Raw genomic sequence first — 19951 nt, forward strand, 5'->3', positions numbered from 1 at the left:
CATCCATGAAATTTGGTATCCAAAAAAGTCCTGGAACCAAAAGGCATTGGTTATCTTCCCTATTATCAACACAAGAGTTTTTAAAGGGGAGGGGGTGTACAAAAGCATTCTATTTTGTGCAAGGACCTAGCAAGGAGAAAACAATGAAATAGGATAGCAAAATAAGAACAGATTCCTATTTTAAAAAAATATTTGATTTGTATCCATGGGTGGGCCATGTTCAGATTAAGCACATAAAATATCCAGTTCTAGTACAAGGTGTGAAATGTATTTCTCTTGATATGGTGTGCAATTTTCTTTGTATTGAAAGACTGTGAATTGCTTTGGTGTAATTCACATGAACTGTGGATAAAGTGGTAAAACGGTAGGTGGGTGGATGTGGAGTCCATTATATCCGAAATCAGCAGATGGCTAGCTTAGTACTCTCTGTGACATCTTCTGTGATGAGAAGGGGATTTGAAAGAAACAATTGACTGTATAATTGATTTCCCACCTCCAATCTGAAGGTGTGTAGAACTAGGTTTTTATTCCGACTTGTTTCAAGTTTTGTTTTATCATGTGAGTAGCTTTTGTGTCAGTTCAGTTCAGTTCTAATAAAAGCTACTAGCCCCAATGTTCTACAGAGAGGTACTTTCAATGAGATTCACCAAAAATGATACCTAATGACAGCTCATGGTCCATTCTGACATTTTCAAGATGTGTTAGGAACATTGTGGGAGGGTATATCAGTCAAATAAATTGCTTTCTTCCAAGCATATTTTAAAATGTGTCATGTGGTACAATTCTAACCACAAAAGAATAGTTGGGCCCTTAATTTCATTCAGGGAGGTTCCAAACAGGACTTTAATGCAGGCCCAATCAGGTTTCAAAAGATGCCCTGCTGGAGCTTCTGACAGGGGACCTAGACGCAAAAGAAAACTGTCCAGAAAAGCCTTTAAAAGAAACAAAAAATTACCTGTGGCACTTTCCTGATGCCAACCCTCTCCTGGCACATAGAAATGACACACCAGGAGGAGGGGGGCAGGACCAATGTTCCTCTCCCCCCTCCTTCCTTCTCCTGGTGTATCATTTCTACGCAACAGGAGAGAGCCAGCAGGGAAATGCCAGATGGGTAAGTTATTTTTTTCTTTTTAATGCTTTTAAAGGGGTTTTGGGAGGGGTGGGGGCTGTCTTGAGTTTTTCAGGCTTCAGGAGCCCAAACAACCTAAGACAGCTGTGTGGATTGGGACCAGAAGTTGTGATATGCGATCCCCTGACCCACACAGCATTCACAGCTGGAATGATCCAGGTCTTCTGAAAGACCTGGTCATTCCAGGTGTCAAATTAATTCAGGACAAAGCAGGGTTTTCCTGCTTTGTCCCAAATTAATTTGTTTTTACCCAAGGCGTCGTTTGGACACTCCAGGTAAAAACACGGATGCTTGCATGTTTTAGGCGCTGTCTGGATGCGCCCTCATTCCTGGCAAAGATCCATTAGAAGTAGCAGGTAAAGACATCTGATCACATTTGACCCAGTGAGAGTGGGACAAAAACCAAAAAGGCCCATATAAGACTGAAGTCAAAATTTCCTCTTCCTTTACCAAGCTCTATGTCTCAAATGAAGGACTTGAATGGGATTAGAGATAGTATGATTTACACTCCCAATTATATCTAATATTTATAGCTCCCTTCAAAATATATTGAAATGCAATGCATGAAACTGGAAGTTGCACAAAGAGTTTATACTAAATATTGGGAAACATGATAACCCTTCAATATTGGTTTAAAAATAAACAATATTGGTTTAAACAAATATTGGTTTAAAAAATACTGGGAGAGTGGAAATTGATAAATTAGCATATCTGAGAACAATTTCTTGAAAGATTGGAATTTTTTGCAGAATATTTAAAAGGATAATTTAATGAAAATATGGTTTGAGGAGTGAAATTGAATCACATCTTTATAAGGACTGTATCAATGTATAGTTTATATATTGTTTTGTAAATTGATATAAGTATTAATAGATTTCTATTTTGTTGATATCTAAAGTGGTTATAATGTATGGAAAAAATGGTGATAGAGATCTCCCTCTAACTGATGAAAATGTTGAAGATATTTTCATCAGTTAGGGAGGCATAATAATATAGAGACTGAGAGAATCATTTACTTTTAGTAGGTATAAATTGGAAGTCACTTTAATATGTTAAAGATTTCATTTGTTTAGTATATGCTTTAGTACTGTGGTTTTGGTTTTATTTTGTTCTGCTTGTTTTTGTTGTTTCTTTTGAGTTCAATAATTCAATAAAGTTATTTATTTTAAAAAGAAATTGGAAGCTGTACAGTCAAAATGCCCCTAAAATACAAGGAAAGAAAAAAGAAATTCTTAAAATAATATAAAACTGTATAGAAAGAAACCACTTTAATATTTTGCAACCAAAACAACGGAAGAGCTTGTGATACCTGAAAGGCTAAAATGTTTTAATTGGCAAAAGCTTTCATGGACTGCTGTCCACTTCATCAGATGCAATTTTATCTGATAAACTGGACTGCAAACCATATGCCAAATGAAATATGCTACTCTATGGGTATCCCAAGAACCTCTGTTGTTGTTCTTGTTGTTGCTGTTGTTACTAAAAGGCTTTTTTCATTAAACCAATAAAGCATCAATGTTCCCATTTGTTATGTTACTTTTACAGAGTAACGTCTGCTTTATATCCCAATGTTCCCCTTGTACAGGATCCAAAGTAGTTTGCAAGCATTTATAAACAGGCTGCATAAAATTATTTCTGTAAAATATAAATAATTAAACAACAGTTCAGTTAAAAACACAAAATTACAGCAATATAAAACACTTTTAAAATATTTAAAAGATAAAAATCTAAGCCTTCTAAAAGCCCTTTCCTCCATATAATTTACAGTATAATCCAAAGGAATTCTGGATAAAAAGACATGCCTTTCTCTCAGCAGAAAAAAAGAAGAAAGGAGACCAACTGACTCTCCTATGGGAAGGAATGCCACAACCTATGAGCCACCACTATGAAAGCTTTCCCCCATGTCCTTAGCAAACATACCTGTGATTGTGGTGAGATGAAGAGAAAGTCTTCATTGCCCCTTCACTAACCACTTTGACAGATCCAATAGGTACCCACTGTGGTTTAGTTCCAATACCCCTGCGGACACAAAATTCCGTGGATGCTCAAGCTCCATTATATACAATGATGAAGTAAAATGATGTCTCTTATATAAAATAGCAAACTCAAGGTTTACATTTTATTTTCCCCACGTAGAATAATTTCAGATCATGGATGGTTGAGAATGTGGATGCAGAATCCACGGATATAGAGGAAGACTTTATGTAGCTTATAACTCTCCCAAGCTCAGCCCAGTGTTGTCTATACTAGGGGTCCCCAAAATAAAGCCTGTGGGATGAATGTGGCCAGCCAAGGGAATTTACCTGGCCCCTGCCCTAAACTTCAGATTAGGCTCACCCTACATCTGAAACTCTTTGAAGGCACACAACAACAACACAGCAACCATAACTAACTTGACTCTCTGATCAACCCATTGAGGTAGTGATAAGTTTATATTGGTTAAAAATGTTTTTCATTTTAAATATTGTGTTGTTCGTTCATGGTTTTTTGCACTACAAATAAGATGGGGGCAGAATATAATAATAATAATAATAATAATAATAATAATAATAATAATCCTTTATTTATACCCCGCTACCATCTCCCGGAGGACTCTGTGCAGCTTACAAGAGGCCGAGCCCAAATACATCAATAAAAACAACACAGCAATACAGACAATAAATAAACTCATAAACAAAGCAATAAACAATAACAGTAACACCACGACGCATTAAAAAACCTATGGCAGGGCCAAATGTAATAATTAAAATTTTAAAATACTGAGCATGACAAGGTGACATATAACTAGGATGGGTATTTGGAGAGAAATGGAGCGAGCAGACAATCCTAGATCATTAGTAAAGTGCGATTAGGGACATGTTGCTTAGGGTTCCTTATTCTGGGAAGGCACACTGGAACAACCACGTTTTCAGGCTCCTCTTAAAGACTGGGGCATATCTAATGTCCTTGGGGAGAATATAGTTTGAAAAAATCAATTAATTCCTATGCACACTTAGGTGGCCCTGATGTGTTCTCCTTTACAATGCTCCAATTGGAGGACTGTCAGTAGACAGTACTGTGCTTGAAGGGATCTTCTGTTTGATGGGCTGTTGAGCACCAGATCCAGTTTGAAAAATGATAAGGTAGAACAGGAGAGAATTTTGGTTGCCCATCAGTAGTTGGTACCTGGGCAGCAGACTGAATAGTTCTCTCATTCCTGCATGGTGAAACGTTTTGCATAACTATTTAAATGATAACAATCCTTTATAGATTTGCACATATAAATATAAATTTGCATGTTCTATTTCTATGCAAATACTTCCCTTCTTGTATTCTTTTTATAGTAACACCCATCTTTTTTAAACAATACGTAAGCAGAATTCTCAAAGTATCTCTAGGAGAAGTCTGGCTTCGACGCTTGATCCGCAGATACCCAATTAAGTCGCATCTGCCCCTACATCTTAGGAATGTAAATTTTGGAATTGCAACAGCCAGAATACCTCATCCAATGTGTTCATGTCAGCTGGAATTCTGGGATTTATGGTGAAAAAAAATTCCTAGATTTTGTTGGTTTCTACTTAGGCTCACCAGATGGATGGTAAGCTACATCAACCTTTTTTATATGCTTAGCAAGCTCTTGTCATTTCTTGATTTAAAAAAACTATCAAATAAGAAAATATACCAAGGACAAACACTCATCCATTCACCTTGAAAATGTTGAGGGAATTGTAAACATTTATTGTCACAACTTGTGAAATCTCTAGGGGGTTTAATAATACTCACATAGAGTGTTAACAAACCCTTTGTGGCTGTAATCTATGAAAGCTTATGCTGAAATCATTTGTTTAGTTCTAAGAGCACTACAAGATTCCTTTTTTCCCCCCTCCGCACCTGTTTACTGAAACAAACACAGCTGTCTCTTTGGAAATTGCTACACTTGCTGAAGGCTCTTAGCTCATCTTATTGGAGTTGGCAAAGTCTTTGTGTTTCTGTTGCTCATAAAAGACAACTTTAAAAATTCTGCATGTCCTAAAGCGGCTCTTGGGGCTCTTGGGGAAATAGGCATTAGCTTTGCCTCCATGACAAGCATTGGGTTGATGTTGGCTTTTTGAGGGCATGTCATCCATTCAGCACTGCCCAGCATATCTATGACCAGAGATTTTCATTTTGGATCTGAGGCTCACTTAAATGAGTCCACACTACTTTCAGAACTTTCCAATATTCAAGCAATGACACAGTTCATTATAGCAACATAGCCACATGCTATGAAGTGGGGATGAAAGTCCAGAGACCTGAAGCCTTCCATTGTAAGCAGCAAATTTATTAGGAAATGGGAAACTGATCGAACCTGCTCATATGAGTCAATGAAGGGACCAATGTCATTATGAGGGCAAGAATCCAGCCAAGGAAATCCTATCAAGCCAGAAGGAATCCACCCCTTCAGGATAAAAAAAATCTGATGTTTTTGCTCCACTATCTATTTGAAAACATTTCCACTATTGTTGTGAAATAGTCTGATCATAGAATAGAGATATATTTCCTGCACAAAAAAATGACAAAGCACCAGATTCTCTAGATATTATATCTTGTATTGTCCTCAAGCACTCTAAAGCAAAACTTGATATGAGTGTAAAGCTTCATCCACAGGTGAAATATGTAAAGTTTTAACACATGGGAAACCTAAAGAGTGTATATAAAACGAGTATAACACAATAAAAAGACAAGCCAACAAATACACTTAGAGAAATTGACATTTTGTTATAATAGCACAACCACTTAAGCCTCTGATAAAATGCACTAGGAGCCACAATACCTTTGTCTTTAGATACTTGTCTTTATCTATTTTAAGGTGTTACAGGTCTCTTTCTCTTTGTTTTGCTTTGAAAACCTAGCATGGCTTACGTCTATGATGTATAAGACTAGTGACAGCGAGGTAGCCTGAACATCCCTAAGATTTGCACGTCTTTAATTTCTCCCTTTCCTTTTTAGATCTTATCCCAGTTGTGAAAATATATCACACAGTACCACTTGATCTCAGTTAGGCTTTTCTTTCTCCGATTCTGTGTATGTGTCTTCAGATTGCCTGTGTATGTGTCTTCAGATTCAGATGAGCCAATTCTGAAACACTTGAAAGATATTAAAGTGAAGTTTTCAGAAGCTGGGAACCCTATGACCTTTACATTAGAATTCCACTTTGAACCTAATGAATGTTTCGCAAACGAAGTTTTGACAAAAATATACAAAATGAGGTCAGAACCTGACGATTCTGATCCTTTCTCCTTCGATGGACCAGAAATTATGGGTTGTTCAGGGTGCCAAATAGACTGGAAAAAGGGGAAGAACGTTACTTTGAAAACCATAAAAAAGAGCTAAGTTGACTCTATGAATCATACTCCAAAGCAGTTTTGTTAGTACCTTCCTCTGAAATATAGTCAGTAATACCTGGTATTAGATACTTATCCCCCCCCCCCTTTAAAAGAAACCTACTACCATATCTAGAACATTCCCAAAGTTGGACTACACAACCAATTCTTGGTTTGATGCAAAAAGATAGTGACAGTGTCATGAAATTCATTGTTACTCTGCCCTCTTTTTGCTGTGCAAAAATCACCCGTTCATCTTCCTAATCCATTACAAGCTCAAGGGGTAGATAGGTAGAGTCTGTTGTCCTCCAGTTGTTAGAATGGCAAGGGCCACCCAACTGTACCCAAATAAGCCAGTACAGCAGCTTGTGTGCAGCTATTATCTGCTCTGTGTTTCTGCAGCAATTCTCATTTCTGTTTGGACCAACAATTCTTAGCGTTGTCACATACTTCTCTCAGAGTTTCCAAAATGCTCATCCGGGTCTTCGTTCATCCAATTTTTCCTCTGTCTTTTCTTCTGACTGGAAAAATGCTGCTAGATAATTACCACTAAGGGACACTGAAAGGGAATTCTGAGGAACTTGGCTGGTCACTGCAGAGCGCTAGAAGGAAGTTGCTGTAAACAAAAACCTGGAGGCCATATTCTATTTCTGCACCTGCTTCAGTTCAGTTAGGAGATGCCAAGTTTCTTTGTTTCTTGCAATTTGTCTTTTTCTGCCTGTTCCTTTTGGGGTAATGAATATTGTTTCACTGTAAAAATGTTAGAAAACAACAACAATTTTGCAGATTTTCTTTTTTAGAAGAACTTGGTCCATTGGTCCAATATCTGTTCATCTTCTGATGGCTCTAGAGCTATGCGACCACATCAATAACCTGAAGGACATTCGAAACTTCAGATGTAATGAGATATTTGGATCAGAGATTGGATCAATGACTGGAGATATTTGGCTCAATTGTTTACATATGTATACATTGCTCTCTGCCAAGGACTACAATGACATTCATTATGAATTGTTGTGTGGAATGGTTAGTTTGATGTGGGTATCCCAAAGAAGGCCTACAATGGATTGGCATATGTAAAATAATCTTGGTGTTGTCTTTCTTTTTGAGGACTTCTACAACCCTGCATTCTACCAACAATAACTGAAATACTTCCCATTGTGTATTCCACTGTCGTTTTATTGAAAGTCAAGTCGTAAAGTTTATAAAATACCTTAGGTCAATATTTTATTATAATGTTTCATTTCTAATGCCTCCAATTATTCTACACAATGACTAAACAACATCTAATATTAAATGCTTTCCTGCATTCACCAAGCAGGATTTTTTTAAAAATGAAGTGCATCAGTTGCAGCAGTGGATAAACTATTTAGACCAGAAAAGGAAAGGAGGGGAGATTTAATTCTTCCTGTTGAGAAAATGCTGTATTTGCTGCTGTAATTTTCAGAGGGGGAGACGGCTTAAATTTTGTTATACTTCTTTTTCCCCAGACTATTTTCTGGTGATTTCTAGCACTAGCTGTAACACGTTATTCCCACTTTTGTGTGGAATGATGATGATGATGATGATGATGATGAGACATATCAAAGCAAAAGATTCTTCTCTTTTCCTCCTTTACAATTTTTTTCAAGTTATAGTACATCAGTGAAATGACACTTTTGTGCCATACCTCTAGATAACATCAATAAATACCATATTGCACCACATAATTGTTGCACTTCCCCTGCTTTTTCCCCTTTCAAAATAGGAGGAGTGACTATTATTCAGTGAAATATGGATGATTTTTTAAAAATAACAATGTAACTGGGGGGGGGGGGTTAGAAGGGAAAAATTGCCCCTCAAATCATAATGCACTTCAACAAACTATGCTACAGTTTTTAAAGTTCTTGGAAGAACTGTATTGCCGATCTAAAATTTGCTTCTACAATTCCCCTCCAAAATGGAGCAAAAGAATGTGTAGGCAATGCAACTGGAAAACCCCAAGAACTATACTGCAAAAATTCACAGTTCTTCAGATATATCTGGAAGAGTTCTTAAAGTCGCATATACCCTTAATTTTACCCTGAATTTCCCTAACCCTTCTTGTCAGAGGAAAAATATTTAATCTAATCTTTCGATCATTTCAGACATTTTCATACAAATGTGGGAGATCTCAACAGTTCTCTAGGCCCCTTCCACACAGCTGAATAAAATACCACATTCTCTGCTTTGAACTGGAATATATGGCAGTATGGACTCAGATAACCCAGTTCAAAGCAGATACTGTGGGATTTTCAGCCTTGATATTCTGGATTATATGGCTGTGTGGAAGGGCCTTTAGTTTCATCCACCCACAATACTAGACTAAATTTATTATTATTAATGAACCGCTTTGAACTACCCAGTATATTTATTTCAAAGTGAATAACAGAACATGGTGTAAATCTCTCTTGTAAACATTTGGGTCCATTTTAAGCAATTTTTTTCTGAAAATCGCAAAATGTTTTTGAATGGATTTTGCAAGGAAATGTAAAAGACATTTCAATACGTTATAGCCAATGCTAACCATTTAGCAATATTGAGACACACAATGTGCATTTCAGAACTGATCTTGTCATTGGGTTGCCAGGTACAAGAAGAAACGGGGCTCTTGAACCTTTCACAGTTGTGTAGAAAAACAGAGATTCTGCTGGACTTTCTTATGACAAGTAGCATCTTCACACATCCCCTCTTCTATACAACAGGAGCCTGATCCTTTTTTCATTGAGCAATCTTGTCCTATCACAATAATTTCATAATCACTTTCAGATCACAATCACCAGTAAACATGGCCACAAATTAGGGCATACAATCTTTTTAATATGAGGGTGTCTTGACTAGACTGTGATTGAGGTTAAGCAGCCAATAGTTTGTATCCCACTCCACATGCTAGTTCTTGAAAAAAATGAAGGTGCATAATACTCAAGCCTGACCAAGTTACTGTGTCACCCAAAAGTTGTAGAACAAGCTATCCCGCTCACTGGGAATAAAATAGAACAATATTTAAAAATAATTAGCAATTAGCTTTCCTTTCAATGACTTCAAAATCTAATGCCTGAAATAACCACCTTATTTTTATTTAAAAGGAAACCTCATGGATGAGAAACATTCTTTTGCTGCTGCACTCTGGGTGAATCCACACTGTAGAATTAATACAGTTTGAAAGCACATGAACTACAAGGTCTCAATACTATAGACTCATAGGAGTTGTAATTTTATTGGATCATTCACTTTCTTGGCCTAAGAGTGTTGGTGCCTCACCAAACTACAAATCCTAGCTTTCCATATCATTGAGCCTTGGCAATGATGTCAAACTGCATTAATTTTACAGTGTAGATGCAAGCCCAGTCTCCAAACATCCAGTTCTTCCCCTCCGTAACATAGAGCTATGATAACATTCAACAAACATACATTGTGTTGACCCAGTCAGCAACAAAGAAATGTAATTTATACTTTCTTTATTCAACATGTTTTATAATAGCCTTTTCCCAAGTTTTCAGAAGTTAGTTACAAAAATATAACATCTCCGTAAGAATCTACACCAAATCAAAGGTAGCACTTTATTATAGTATAAAATACAATATTTTATTATGTGTTATTATGTGTTACAATTGCAGTTGTAATTTCATGTTATTATCATTTTGTGTCTATGTATTGTTTATTGATGTGCAGCATTTTGGAATGCTTTGTGAGCCGCCCTGAGTCCCTTCAGGGAGATGGTGGAGGGATACAAATAAATTATCATCATCATCATCATCATCATCATCATCATCATCAGAGCATGAGAAGCCTCTGTTAAATTAGCTTCCAAAAAAACCCACACAAAAACACCTGGGGGGTCGGATGGGTGAAAATGGTTGAGATGCTGGAACACAGCTAGTAACTTTGCTTTAATTCATTTTAACTACAGAATAATAGGTGGTTTATAAAAGAGAAGTAGAAAAGGGCCTAGAAGAGATAGTTATGTTAACAGTTTCCCTCTTTATCTCTCTGTTGGCCAACAGAACTTCCAGTGCTGTGAAGCCATGCTGGAGGCTGTGGAACAGCAGGACCTGGATGCTGTCCAGATCCTTCTCTATCAATACACACCTGAAGAACTGGATCTCAACACTCCTAATAGTGAAGGATTAACTGCACTGGACATCGCCATCCTGACAAATAACATCCCTATTGCTAAGCTCCTTTTGAAAGTTGGGGCAAAGGAGAGTCCTCACTGTAAGTAGAGCCAAATGCAAACCTCTGCCAAACTGTAAAAAAATCCTAGGTAAATACAATGGCAAAGGGGCTTTGAGATATATGAATTGGATTGCACAGTTCCTGGCACATGAGAGGGGGGAAGAAGTGCAAGTGTTTGGCCAAATGAAGTCCATGTGTAGTGATTTTAGCTAGGACCACTGTTAAAGAGGTTCGGGTCCAGTGAGCATCTGCTAAATCAGATCAGCCAGGACAGAGAAACAAACAATTACGATTCAGCCAAAAAGGATGTAAAAATAAGCCATTCAATTCAAAATGTACAAACACAAATTTACAGAGAAATGCATGACATTTTTTATAGTTCTGACAGCTATTCAAACTTCCCACTCCCTTTCCTGAGTGGCTGGAAAAGAGGCAGGCCTTGACATCACAGCCAGCAGGAAGAGATTTCTGTAGCAGGATGAATGACAGCTGGTGATTGGACAGTTCAAAGAACCAATACTTTACATGGACACCCCTTGGGAGGGCACAGTCCATGAGGAAATGGTGGTGTGGATATGCTGGTGACTTTCTAATTAACTCAAGTGTCCAGTTTCATGTGAGACAAAGGTGCAAGACCCAAAAGACAAAAGTGGTGATTTCAGACAATCAAAGGCTTGGCGGCCCCTGCCTAAACCTTTCCCACTCACTAACCCACATTTACATACTATTACTACAAGAATAACAATAATCAAATTAAGCACATATGGAGTAAATGTGACTTCCAAGTAGCTCGATCCTATTTATAAGTCTGCAAAGTTAATTCCACATTCTTTATTACAACACAATAGACTCGCAGTTAACTGGAACTCAAGCAACCAAAATTCTCAGGTTAAGCTGTAACAACTTTGAAGAAATAATACTTTAAATAAATTTTAAAGCACATGCATAAATCACTAAATTTGTGTTACAATAAATTAGATTTGTCTTTATTTGCTTTTCATTACTGTATTTCAATATTAATATCAAGTCAGTTTACAGAATGGTATAATATGAGGTATTATAGTATTAGCTTGGCCTATTTTAACAGTAACTCTCAAGCAACCAGAAATTGCATTTATCCGGTGTCTATTAATCTCCATGGATGCTGGTTAACTGAGAGTCTATTGTATTGACAAATCTTATCTTAATAATAAAAAAATCAAATTTACCTTTTCACATGAGATTTCTGTACATGTTGCATTTAATTTGGTTCAAATTGTTTTCCCCAGGAAAGAAGTTGTGCATATAGCATGTGTATGGATATATGTGTGTGTGTGTTCTGTACACAGACTGGACTTTGATGTTTTGCAAAAATTTCTAAAAATTGTCCATGTTTTAGAACTTTCTTTGGACATGGGCAGGACCTAGTATTCTGCTAGTACCATTTATCTATTGATTAATGTCATTTTCCCCCTTTTGATTCACAATGAGACTTCAGTGAGCTTTGGAGCTCAGCAGCAGTAGCTTGCAACAATTTGGTTTATTAGTCTTTGATATTACCAGTCCACGTAGTACAACTGCACAATAAATAAGTCAACAAATAAATCCAGAACCCAACGCTTTGGGACTGTTTTTGCTTTCGCAAGATCCTTATGAAAACCAAATTAATTCAGTTGAGCTCAGTCTGGGAGCTTCAAAACTGACAGCCAGCAACAAATGGGATCCTTGTATTTTGTGTCTCTGTGTGTGTATGCCCCATGTGTGGTGTGTGTGCTGCTCTGGCTTCAACCAAAGCCAACCCCTGTCCAATATCAGCAGCAGACTAATACACTAAGAGCACTTAGAGTGGGTTATGAAACTGTCCTTTGTCTTCTTTCGGAGAACTGTGTCTCGCTCCATTTTCCCCCCTGGTTGTTTGTTTGTTTGCTGGAGGAGAGCAAGTGACTTGCCGAGTCCATTAATCATGCTTTAAGCCATGACACAAATTCTGACGCCTTACCTGCGGCTAAAAATACACCGAAGCCTACGGACTTTGCTCAAAACTGTCAATGCCTATATTTAGGCCTTTCCCAGCAAGGCCATAATGAAACTGTGTTTTCAGGGGTTCAGACCCAGCAGACTCTTCCATTAATTTGGAGTTAGTTAAATTAACAACATTTAGTACTGACCTGTCAATCTCAGAGCTCCAGGAAATTGCACCTTGAGGCTACTAATATTGCCGATTTTTTTCCACTGGGTTGTGAGTGTATGTGAGGGTGTCTATTTCTCTCCGCCGCCACCACTTTTCTGCTGGGCCTTCAGCATCGGTGCACCTTTATTGCTCCGCTATGTCCACAGCACTTACATTATCATTTATCCTGGCCTCCTTTAAGTTTCCCAGGGGATTTTCCTACCCTCGTGTATAGCATGGCTGCTCAATGAAAAGAGTTGTGTAGTTTTGTATTTATTTGTTTATATTTCTGTGATGGTTCGTGACTGGGGGTGAAAAAACCCAAGGGTGACAGGGTTTGGAAGACGTGATTGACGGCTGAAGCAACATTCATTAGGCATGACAAATCTACAGGAAAACACAGCCTTGAGTGTTCTAAACAGCGGTACGTTTTTTTAAAAAAAAGGACTAAACCAATTTTTCATTGACTTCATCTGTAAATAAATGCCGTCTGATGGCATGTGAGGGCAATCATAAATTAGTATTCATTTCCTGTTATTAATACTAACACGCCTATGAACACAGAATATGAATCTGTAACTACTTAATTTCCATTTTGTAATACCATCCTCTGCTTATCACTATTTTTTTCAAGAAATTGGCTTTCTCAGTCTGGCAAGTGAGACCCAAAATCTATTCTTACACTTATATCCTCACTGAATAAGAAGCCAAATACACCAGTGGGTGCTGCTTGTTCATTTCCCCTTCTACCTCCAATGGCTGAGTTTGGGTGTAAAAAGTTCATACTACACAATCATAGCACTTTGATTCCACTTTAATGGCAATGGTGGGACCATATGAAATCCTGGGCTTTGTGGTTTAGTCAGAGACATTAGAGTGACTCTTTGGCTGTGAATTCTAAATAACTGACAAAATGGAAGAAAATAATCAAAGAAAATAACTGATAGGGGCATTAGTGGACAGACAGTATATATAAGGATGCTCTTCACATGTGATCTTCTCCCAAATTTAGTTGCCCATGCTTTGAAATTTTATTTGAGTATTCTTAGCTTTAGAGATCTGATGGCAACCAATAACAAGCCTATGATGGTGACCTTTTTTATAGTATCCCCCTTTGCCTGTTTGCTTTGGATTTTCACTGATAGCTGATAGGTCAAAATTACCCATTTCTCTTGAGCAATTTGTGCCTGAGCTATTTTACTGCTTTGCTCTTTTGATTCTACATCAGACCTGCTGCTGCTCTTTGATTGTGCCCCTGGTGTTTCCCTCTTTGGTCTCAAAAGCTTTTAGACTGTTTTCATTTTTGTTGTGTTGCTTACCGGTAACTTTTTATTGTGTTTGTTTTCAGGGTTGCTTTAATCAGTCTTAGAAGTTGCACCCAAAGTCAAAATGGAATTTTCAAAAACAAATACATTGTAAATAGCGCTCCCCCTCCCCATGGGCAGAATTATGGGATCAGCTTAAGTAGTTGTATTATGGTTTCACCCCAATGCCAAAGTTTGCCCTGGTTCAACTGCAGAATCTCCTCAAGCTCTTATTGCTAGTGGTGGTAGGGGACAGGGAAACAGACTATACTGGTATTGTCAAAGGTTTTCATGGCCAGAATCGCTGGGTTGTTGTAGGTTTTTCGGGCTGTATAGCCATGTTCTAATGCATTGTCTCCTGACGTTTTGCCTGCATCTATGACAGGCATCCTCAGAGGTTGTGAGGTCTGTTGGAAACTAGGAATAATTGGGTTTCTATATCTGTGGAATGTCCAGGATGGGAGAAAGAACCCTTGTCTGTTGGAGCTAGGTGTGAATGTTCCAACTGGCCACCTTGATTAGCATTTGACGGCCTGACAGTTTTTAGCTGTGGCTTGTTCCTGCCTGGGGAAATCCTTTGTTGAGATGTGATTGGCTGTTCCTGATTGTTTCTTGTCTGGAGTTCCCCTGTGTTTGAGTTTTGTTCTTTATTTACTGTTACAATTTTAGAGGTTTTTTTTAGTACTGGTAGCCAGATTTTGTTTGTTTTAATGGTTTCCTCCTTTCTGTTAAAATTGTCCACATGCTTCTCTGTGTAGCCTGACAATTGTCCACATGCTTCTCTGTGCAGCCTGAGAAGGATCCCCCCAGGCAGGAACAAGCCACAGCTAAAAACTGTCAGGCCATCAAATGCTAATCAAGGTGGCTACCTGAATCATTCACACCTAGTTCCAACAGACAAGAGTTCTTTCTCCCACCCTGGACTTTCCACAGATATAAAACCCCATTTTCCTAGTTTCCAACAGACCTCACAACCTCTGAAGAAGCCTATCATAGATGCAGGCAAAACATCAGGAGAAAACACTTCTAGAACATGGCCGTACAGCCCAAAACACCTACAACAACCCAGACTATACTGGTATTTTAAAGGTGATAATAGTATGTCATCCCATAAATCAAAATCTACACAATGCATGACCCAACAAACTGAACCCAGTGCTCAAAGTATACATTGTGGCTTGCCTGGTTGTTAATGGCAATGAAATGTCATAAACATTAGATGGCAGCAAAAACAGGGCATTTGTGGGGATCCCTAATTGGACACCATATTTGGCTTGTAAATTAAGAACCAAAAAAGCTCTCTGGATCAGCACTAGTCCTACAGACTTCTCGAAAGGCTTCCTATGAGACCCTCTTCTCCCCAGCTGCAGATGTCCATTCTTCTGAACTTAGAGGCAGTGTAAATTTATTTATTTATTCTTAGTCATCTGTAGACTTATCCTCTATGCATTTATGAGCCACCTCGGAGATTAAGATCATCGGGGGAGGCCCTGCTCTCAATCCCACCTCTCTCGCAGATGTGACTGGTGGGATGAGAGACAGGGCCTTCTCAGTGTTAGCCCCTCGGCTGTGGACCTCCCCCCCAGAGACATTAAATCAGTCCTCTCCCTCCAGGCCTTCCAAAGGAAAGTGAAAAACTGGCTTTTGGTTTAAGCCTTTGGAGAATAACTGTAGTGCAATAATAGATATGAAATATGTGTAATGATTACTGGAACAGTCCCGGATTATGATTGTAGATGGCATGATTTTAATAGTGAATGCAATGTTTTATTGTGCATTAATTTTAATTTTTTAACTTATATGTTTATTTTAATTGTATGTTCTTTCAAGGCATTGAATAGTTCCCTATATGTAAAGCCACCTTGAGTCCCCTTCGGGATTGAGGAAGGCAGGATATAAATAGGGTAAATAAATAAACATATTAACCACCTTTAAAAAGATAGCAGCCATCATCTTTTCTTTCTGGGTTCACCTTTGTGAGTGACACATTTTGAAATCCTCTAGGATTTACTGCAGGCTCACAGAAGAGTCTGGGATTCACCACTTCCATCTCAGCTGTATCAACTTGGCCAATGGTTTTAATTGACACAATAACCAATATCCAGATGTCATGTCCACCCTGCCCTGAATACTGATGAAATTCAGGATTTTTCTCAATAATTTCCTGGGATTTAATACTGTTCCTTTTTCTTGACAGTTATTGATATGGAGAGCAGGTCGATCCACCTGAACAACTTAGTTCAAGAAGCTCAGCAACGAGTCAGTGAGCTGTCTGCACAAGTGATGAGCGAAGGTCTGGGTACAGACAGCTGTGAGAAAGAGAAGCAACTGAAAGCCTGGGAATGGAGATACCGGCTCTACAAGCGCATGAAATCAGGCTACGAGCATGCCAGTAAGGACAAATGGGGGTAACGGGAATGTGTGGCCAATATTAAATAGAAGAATACCCACACAGTTCATAGTGCAGCAATCTGCAATTATTCCTCAATAGCATTCTTGCTGAGCAGTTAAGCTTAATTATATAGGTAGAAAAACTGGAGCAGGTAGAGAGTTTTTCCTAAACATAAAATAAAAAGAATGGCAAAGTTCAAGAACGCTTAAACAATTGTCTGGGTTTTGGGGTTTTTTGGAGTTGGCAGGAAGCCATTTTTCTTATGAGATTATAGAAGCATCTGGAGTCAATTCTATTTATCATTTCAATTCAATGGAGTTTACTTAAGTTGACTACTGAATCATGATTCAACAACTATTTCAATGGGTCTACTCTACTTGAGACCATCTAAGGCAGTGGTTCTCAACCTGGGGTCCCCAGGTGTTTTGGTCTACAATTTCCAGAAATCCCAGCCAGTTTAGCAGCTGTTAGGATTTCTGGGAGCTGAAGGCCAAAAACCTGGGGACCCCAGATTGAGGACCCCTGATCTAAGGATTCAGGTCCCTACAGCTATTTTGAGACTGTTTCGAGCATCACAGTTCCCTTCTACGCTGCCATATAAAATCCAGATGATCTGTTTTGAACTGGATTATATAGCAGTGTAGACTCATATAATCCAGTTCAAAGCACATCATGTTGATTATCTGCTTTGTTAATCTGGATTATATGACAGTGTAGAAGGGGCCAAAATCAAAATCTTTTTAGGACTTGTTTAAATCTGTTTTAAGATAATGTTTTGTAGTATTTCATCAGTCAAACCTAGTGTTCAGAGCCCTAGTGAGCTGAGAGGAGAAAATGATGCTTTTCATAAATAAATAAATAAATAAACTTTATTAAAATCTGTGGGTTGTTGTAGGTTTTTACGGGCTATATGGCCATGTTCTAAAGGCATTCTCTCCTGACGTTTCGCCTACATCTATGGCAAGCATCCTCAGAGGTAGTGAGGTCTGTTGGAACTAGGAAAAAAGGGTTTATATATCTGTGGAATGACCAGGGTGGGACAAAGGACTCTTGTCTGCTGATTTATTATTGTCTGATTTATTAAAATCTGTTGTGCTGAAATCAACCCAGCAGCTTTTTTGTTTTACATCTATTGCAATCAGGTTCATCACCTTCAGGGCTGATGTTACCCAAAAAAGCGGTCAGTACTAAGATAGATAAATGAGTACTACCTGCTCCTGATTGGTACAGAGACAGTTTCCCATGTATTACAAATTGTTTCCTTCTAAGTGGGCTGTGGTTTATTAAGTATCACACTTCTTTCACTATTTGAGCTAAATATTTGCTACTGAGGTTTTACTTATGTCCATCGTTATTTACATGTAGTAGATTAATTAAGAGCTATTGCAGTGTAGGGGTTTGAGCATTGGACTACAACTCTGGAGATGAGGCTTGGAATCCCAACTCAGCCCTATATCCCAGAAAATCAAGGCAGAAAATCCCACAATATCTGCTTTGAACTGGGTTATCCGAGTCCATACTCAAATAATGTGGGATTTACTGCCTTGATATTCTGGGATATAGGGCTGTGTGGAAGGGCCCTGGGCAGGCTCGTAGCCAGGATTTTGATTCGGGGGGGGGGGGCTGAGTTTGTTTCGGGGGGGGGGCTGAGTCTGAGTGAAAGAGGGTCTACCCTAGCAAACTTTTTGTATCGTTACCCCAATACCCCCATGCATATGGGATATATTGAGTATGGTGATCAGATCATGATATGAATAAACATAACAGTTTAAATAATGTACCAGTAAGGCCTTTTTGCGAACCACCATCAGAATTTCGGGGGGGGGGGGCTGAAGCCCCCCCCCCCCCCCCAGCTACATGCCTGGCCCTGGGTGAGCCTGGGCAATTCACACTGCCTCTTGGCCTCAGAGATAGGCAGAGGTAAAGGTCTGACAAATCATGCCAAGGAAGAAATCCTACAGTAAGACCATCTTAGGATGATGACTTGTATTAATTAATCAATCAGCTATTTTTTCATGTCAGGAGCGACTTGAGAAAGTGCAAGTCACTTCTGGTGTGAGAGAATTGGCTGTCTGCAAGGACATTGCCCAGGGGATGCCCAGAAGTTTTACCATCCTGTGGGAGGGTCCTCACATGTCCCCACATCAAAAGCTGGAGCTGAAAGAAAGGAGCTCACCCCACTCCCCAGATTCGAACCGCCGACCTTTCGGTCAGCAGTCCTGCTGGCACAAGGATTTAACCCATTGCACCATTGGGGCCTCCTATCAATCATCTAAAAAACAGATTGATCAATTAAAACATTTAACCTTTAATCAAGTTTCTGCTCCATTCTTTACATGGCATTTCTTTAAAGTTTTCTCTGTCACCCCACATTCACTAATGTTATAAATTATAAATTAGCAAGTTACATTTTTCTGTCTTTTCCCTTCTCATTCAGTTTAAGGTAGAGTTTTCTGGTCTTCTCAAACTACTGTCTGTATCTGTAACTAGGTGAGTGGGGTTTATATATCTGTGGAATGTCCACGGTGGGATAAAGAACTCTTGTCCGCTTAAGGCAAGTATGAATTGCCCAGCTTAATTAGCACTGAATGGCCACAGATATATAAACCGCACTTGCTTAGTTTCCAACAGACCCCACAGCCTCTGAAGATGCCTGCCATAGATGTGGGTGAACTGTCAGGAAAGAATGCTTCTGGAACATAGACATACAGCCCAGAAAAACTCACAGCAACCCAATAAATAACATAATCAATAATACCTTTTTCACAAAATATTATTTAAGTATCATTTAAGTTCGACAGGCTTTTAATGTTTGATAGTGTTGTTTTTAAATTGTTTTAAATTGCTTTTAAATTTTGTGAGATTTTAGCTAGTCTTGTAAGCCGCTCCAAGCCCCAGAGGAGTGGCGGCATATAAGCTTAAATAATAAATAAATAAATAAATAAATAAATAAATAAATAATATGGATAAGATTACTTATTTAATAAAAATGTGAATGAAGTACTGAAATGGAAAAAATGTTACGAGCTTCTTAGTTTCTTATCTGTCCCATTACATGTATCAAGAAAGGGTTAGATGGAGGAGAGATGCTGCCTTTATTCAAAAGAGATGAAGCCACTAGAGAAACAAATGGTGTCTATCAGATTTCATGAGCAGGGACTGGTTGTTAGTGTTCACAAGACAAATGCAAACATCTTTAAATCAAAGCTTGCTGTATATAGCTTCAGAGTTTTGACTTGCTTCTTTGATAAGCCAGGCACTGTTTGAAAGGCATTTGTTCCGCTCGAGACACAATATTTTCTCTTTGCTCCCAGGAGCCCCAGAGGCACCAACCAACGTCTGCCTTATGGTAACAAGCAGTACATCGCTCACTGTCACTTTCCAAGAACCTCAGAGCATGAACTCAGCGGTGGTGACCAAATACAAAGGTACTGGCTTTGG

The 19951-nt window shown here is 38.6% G+C and overlaps 1 protein-coding gene across 1 annotated transcript in view; it reads left to right on the plus strand.

Annotated features, from left to right (window-relative positions):
• ANKFN1 (ankyrin repeat and fibronectin type III domain containing 1) overlaps nucleotides 1-19951 on the plus strand; it is a 124787-nt gene that overhangs the window by 16006 nt on the left and 88830 nt on the right. Inside the window, exons 4-6 of the mRNA XM_060763984.2 lie at nucleotides 10494-10704; nucleotides 16316-16510; nucleotides 19825-19938. Of these exons, the coding sequence (XP_060619967.2) occupies nucleotides 10494-10704; nucleotides 16316-16510; nucleotides 19825-19938 (520 nt within the window). The remainder of the gene's footprint in view (nucleotides 1-10493; nucleotides 10705-16315; nucleotides 16511-19824; nucleotides 19939-19951) is intronic.

This window comes from Anolis sagrei, chromosome 2, assembly GCF_037176765.1.
Source record: "Anolis sagrei isolate rAnoSag1 chromosome 2, rAnoSag1.mat, whole genome shotgun sequence".
Taxonomy (NCBI): domain Eukaryota; kingdom Metazoa; phylum Chordata; class Lepidosauria; order Squamata; family Dactyloidae; genus Anolis; species Anolis sagrei.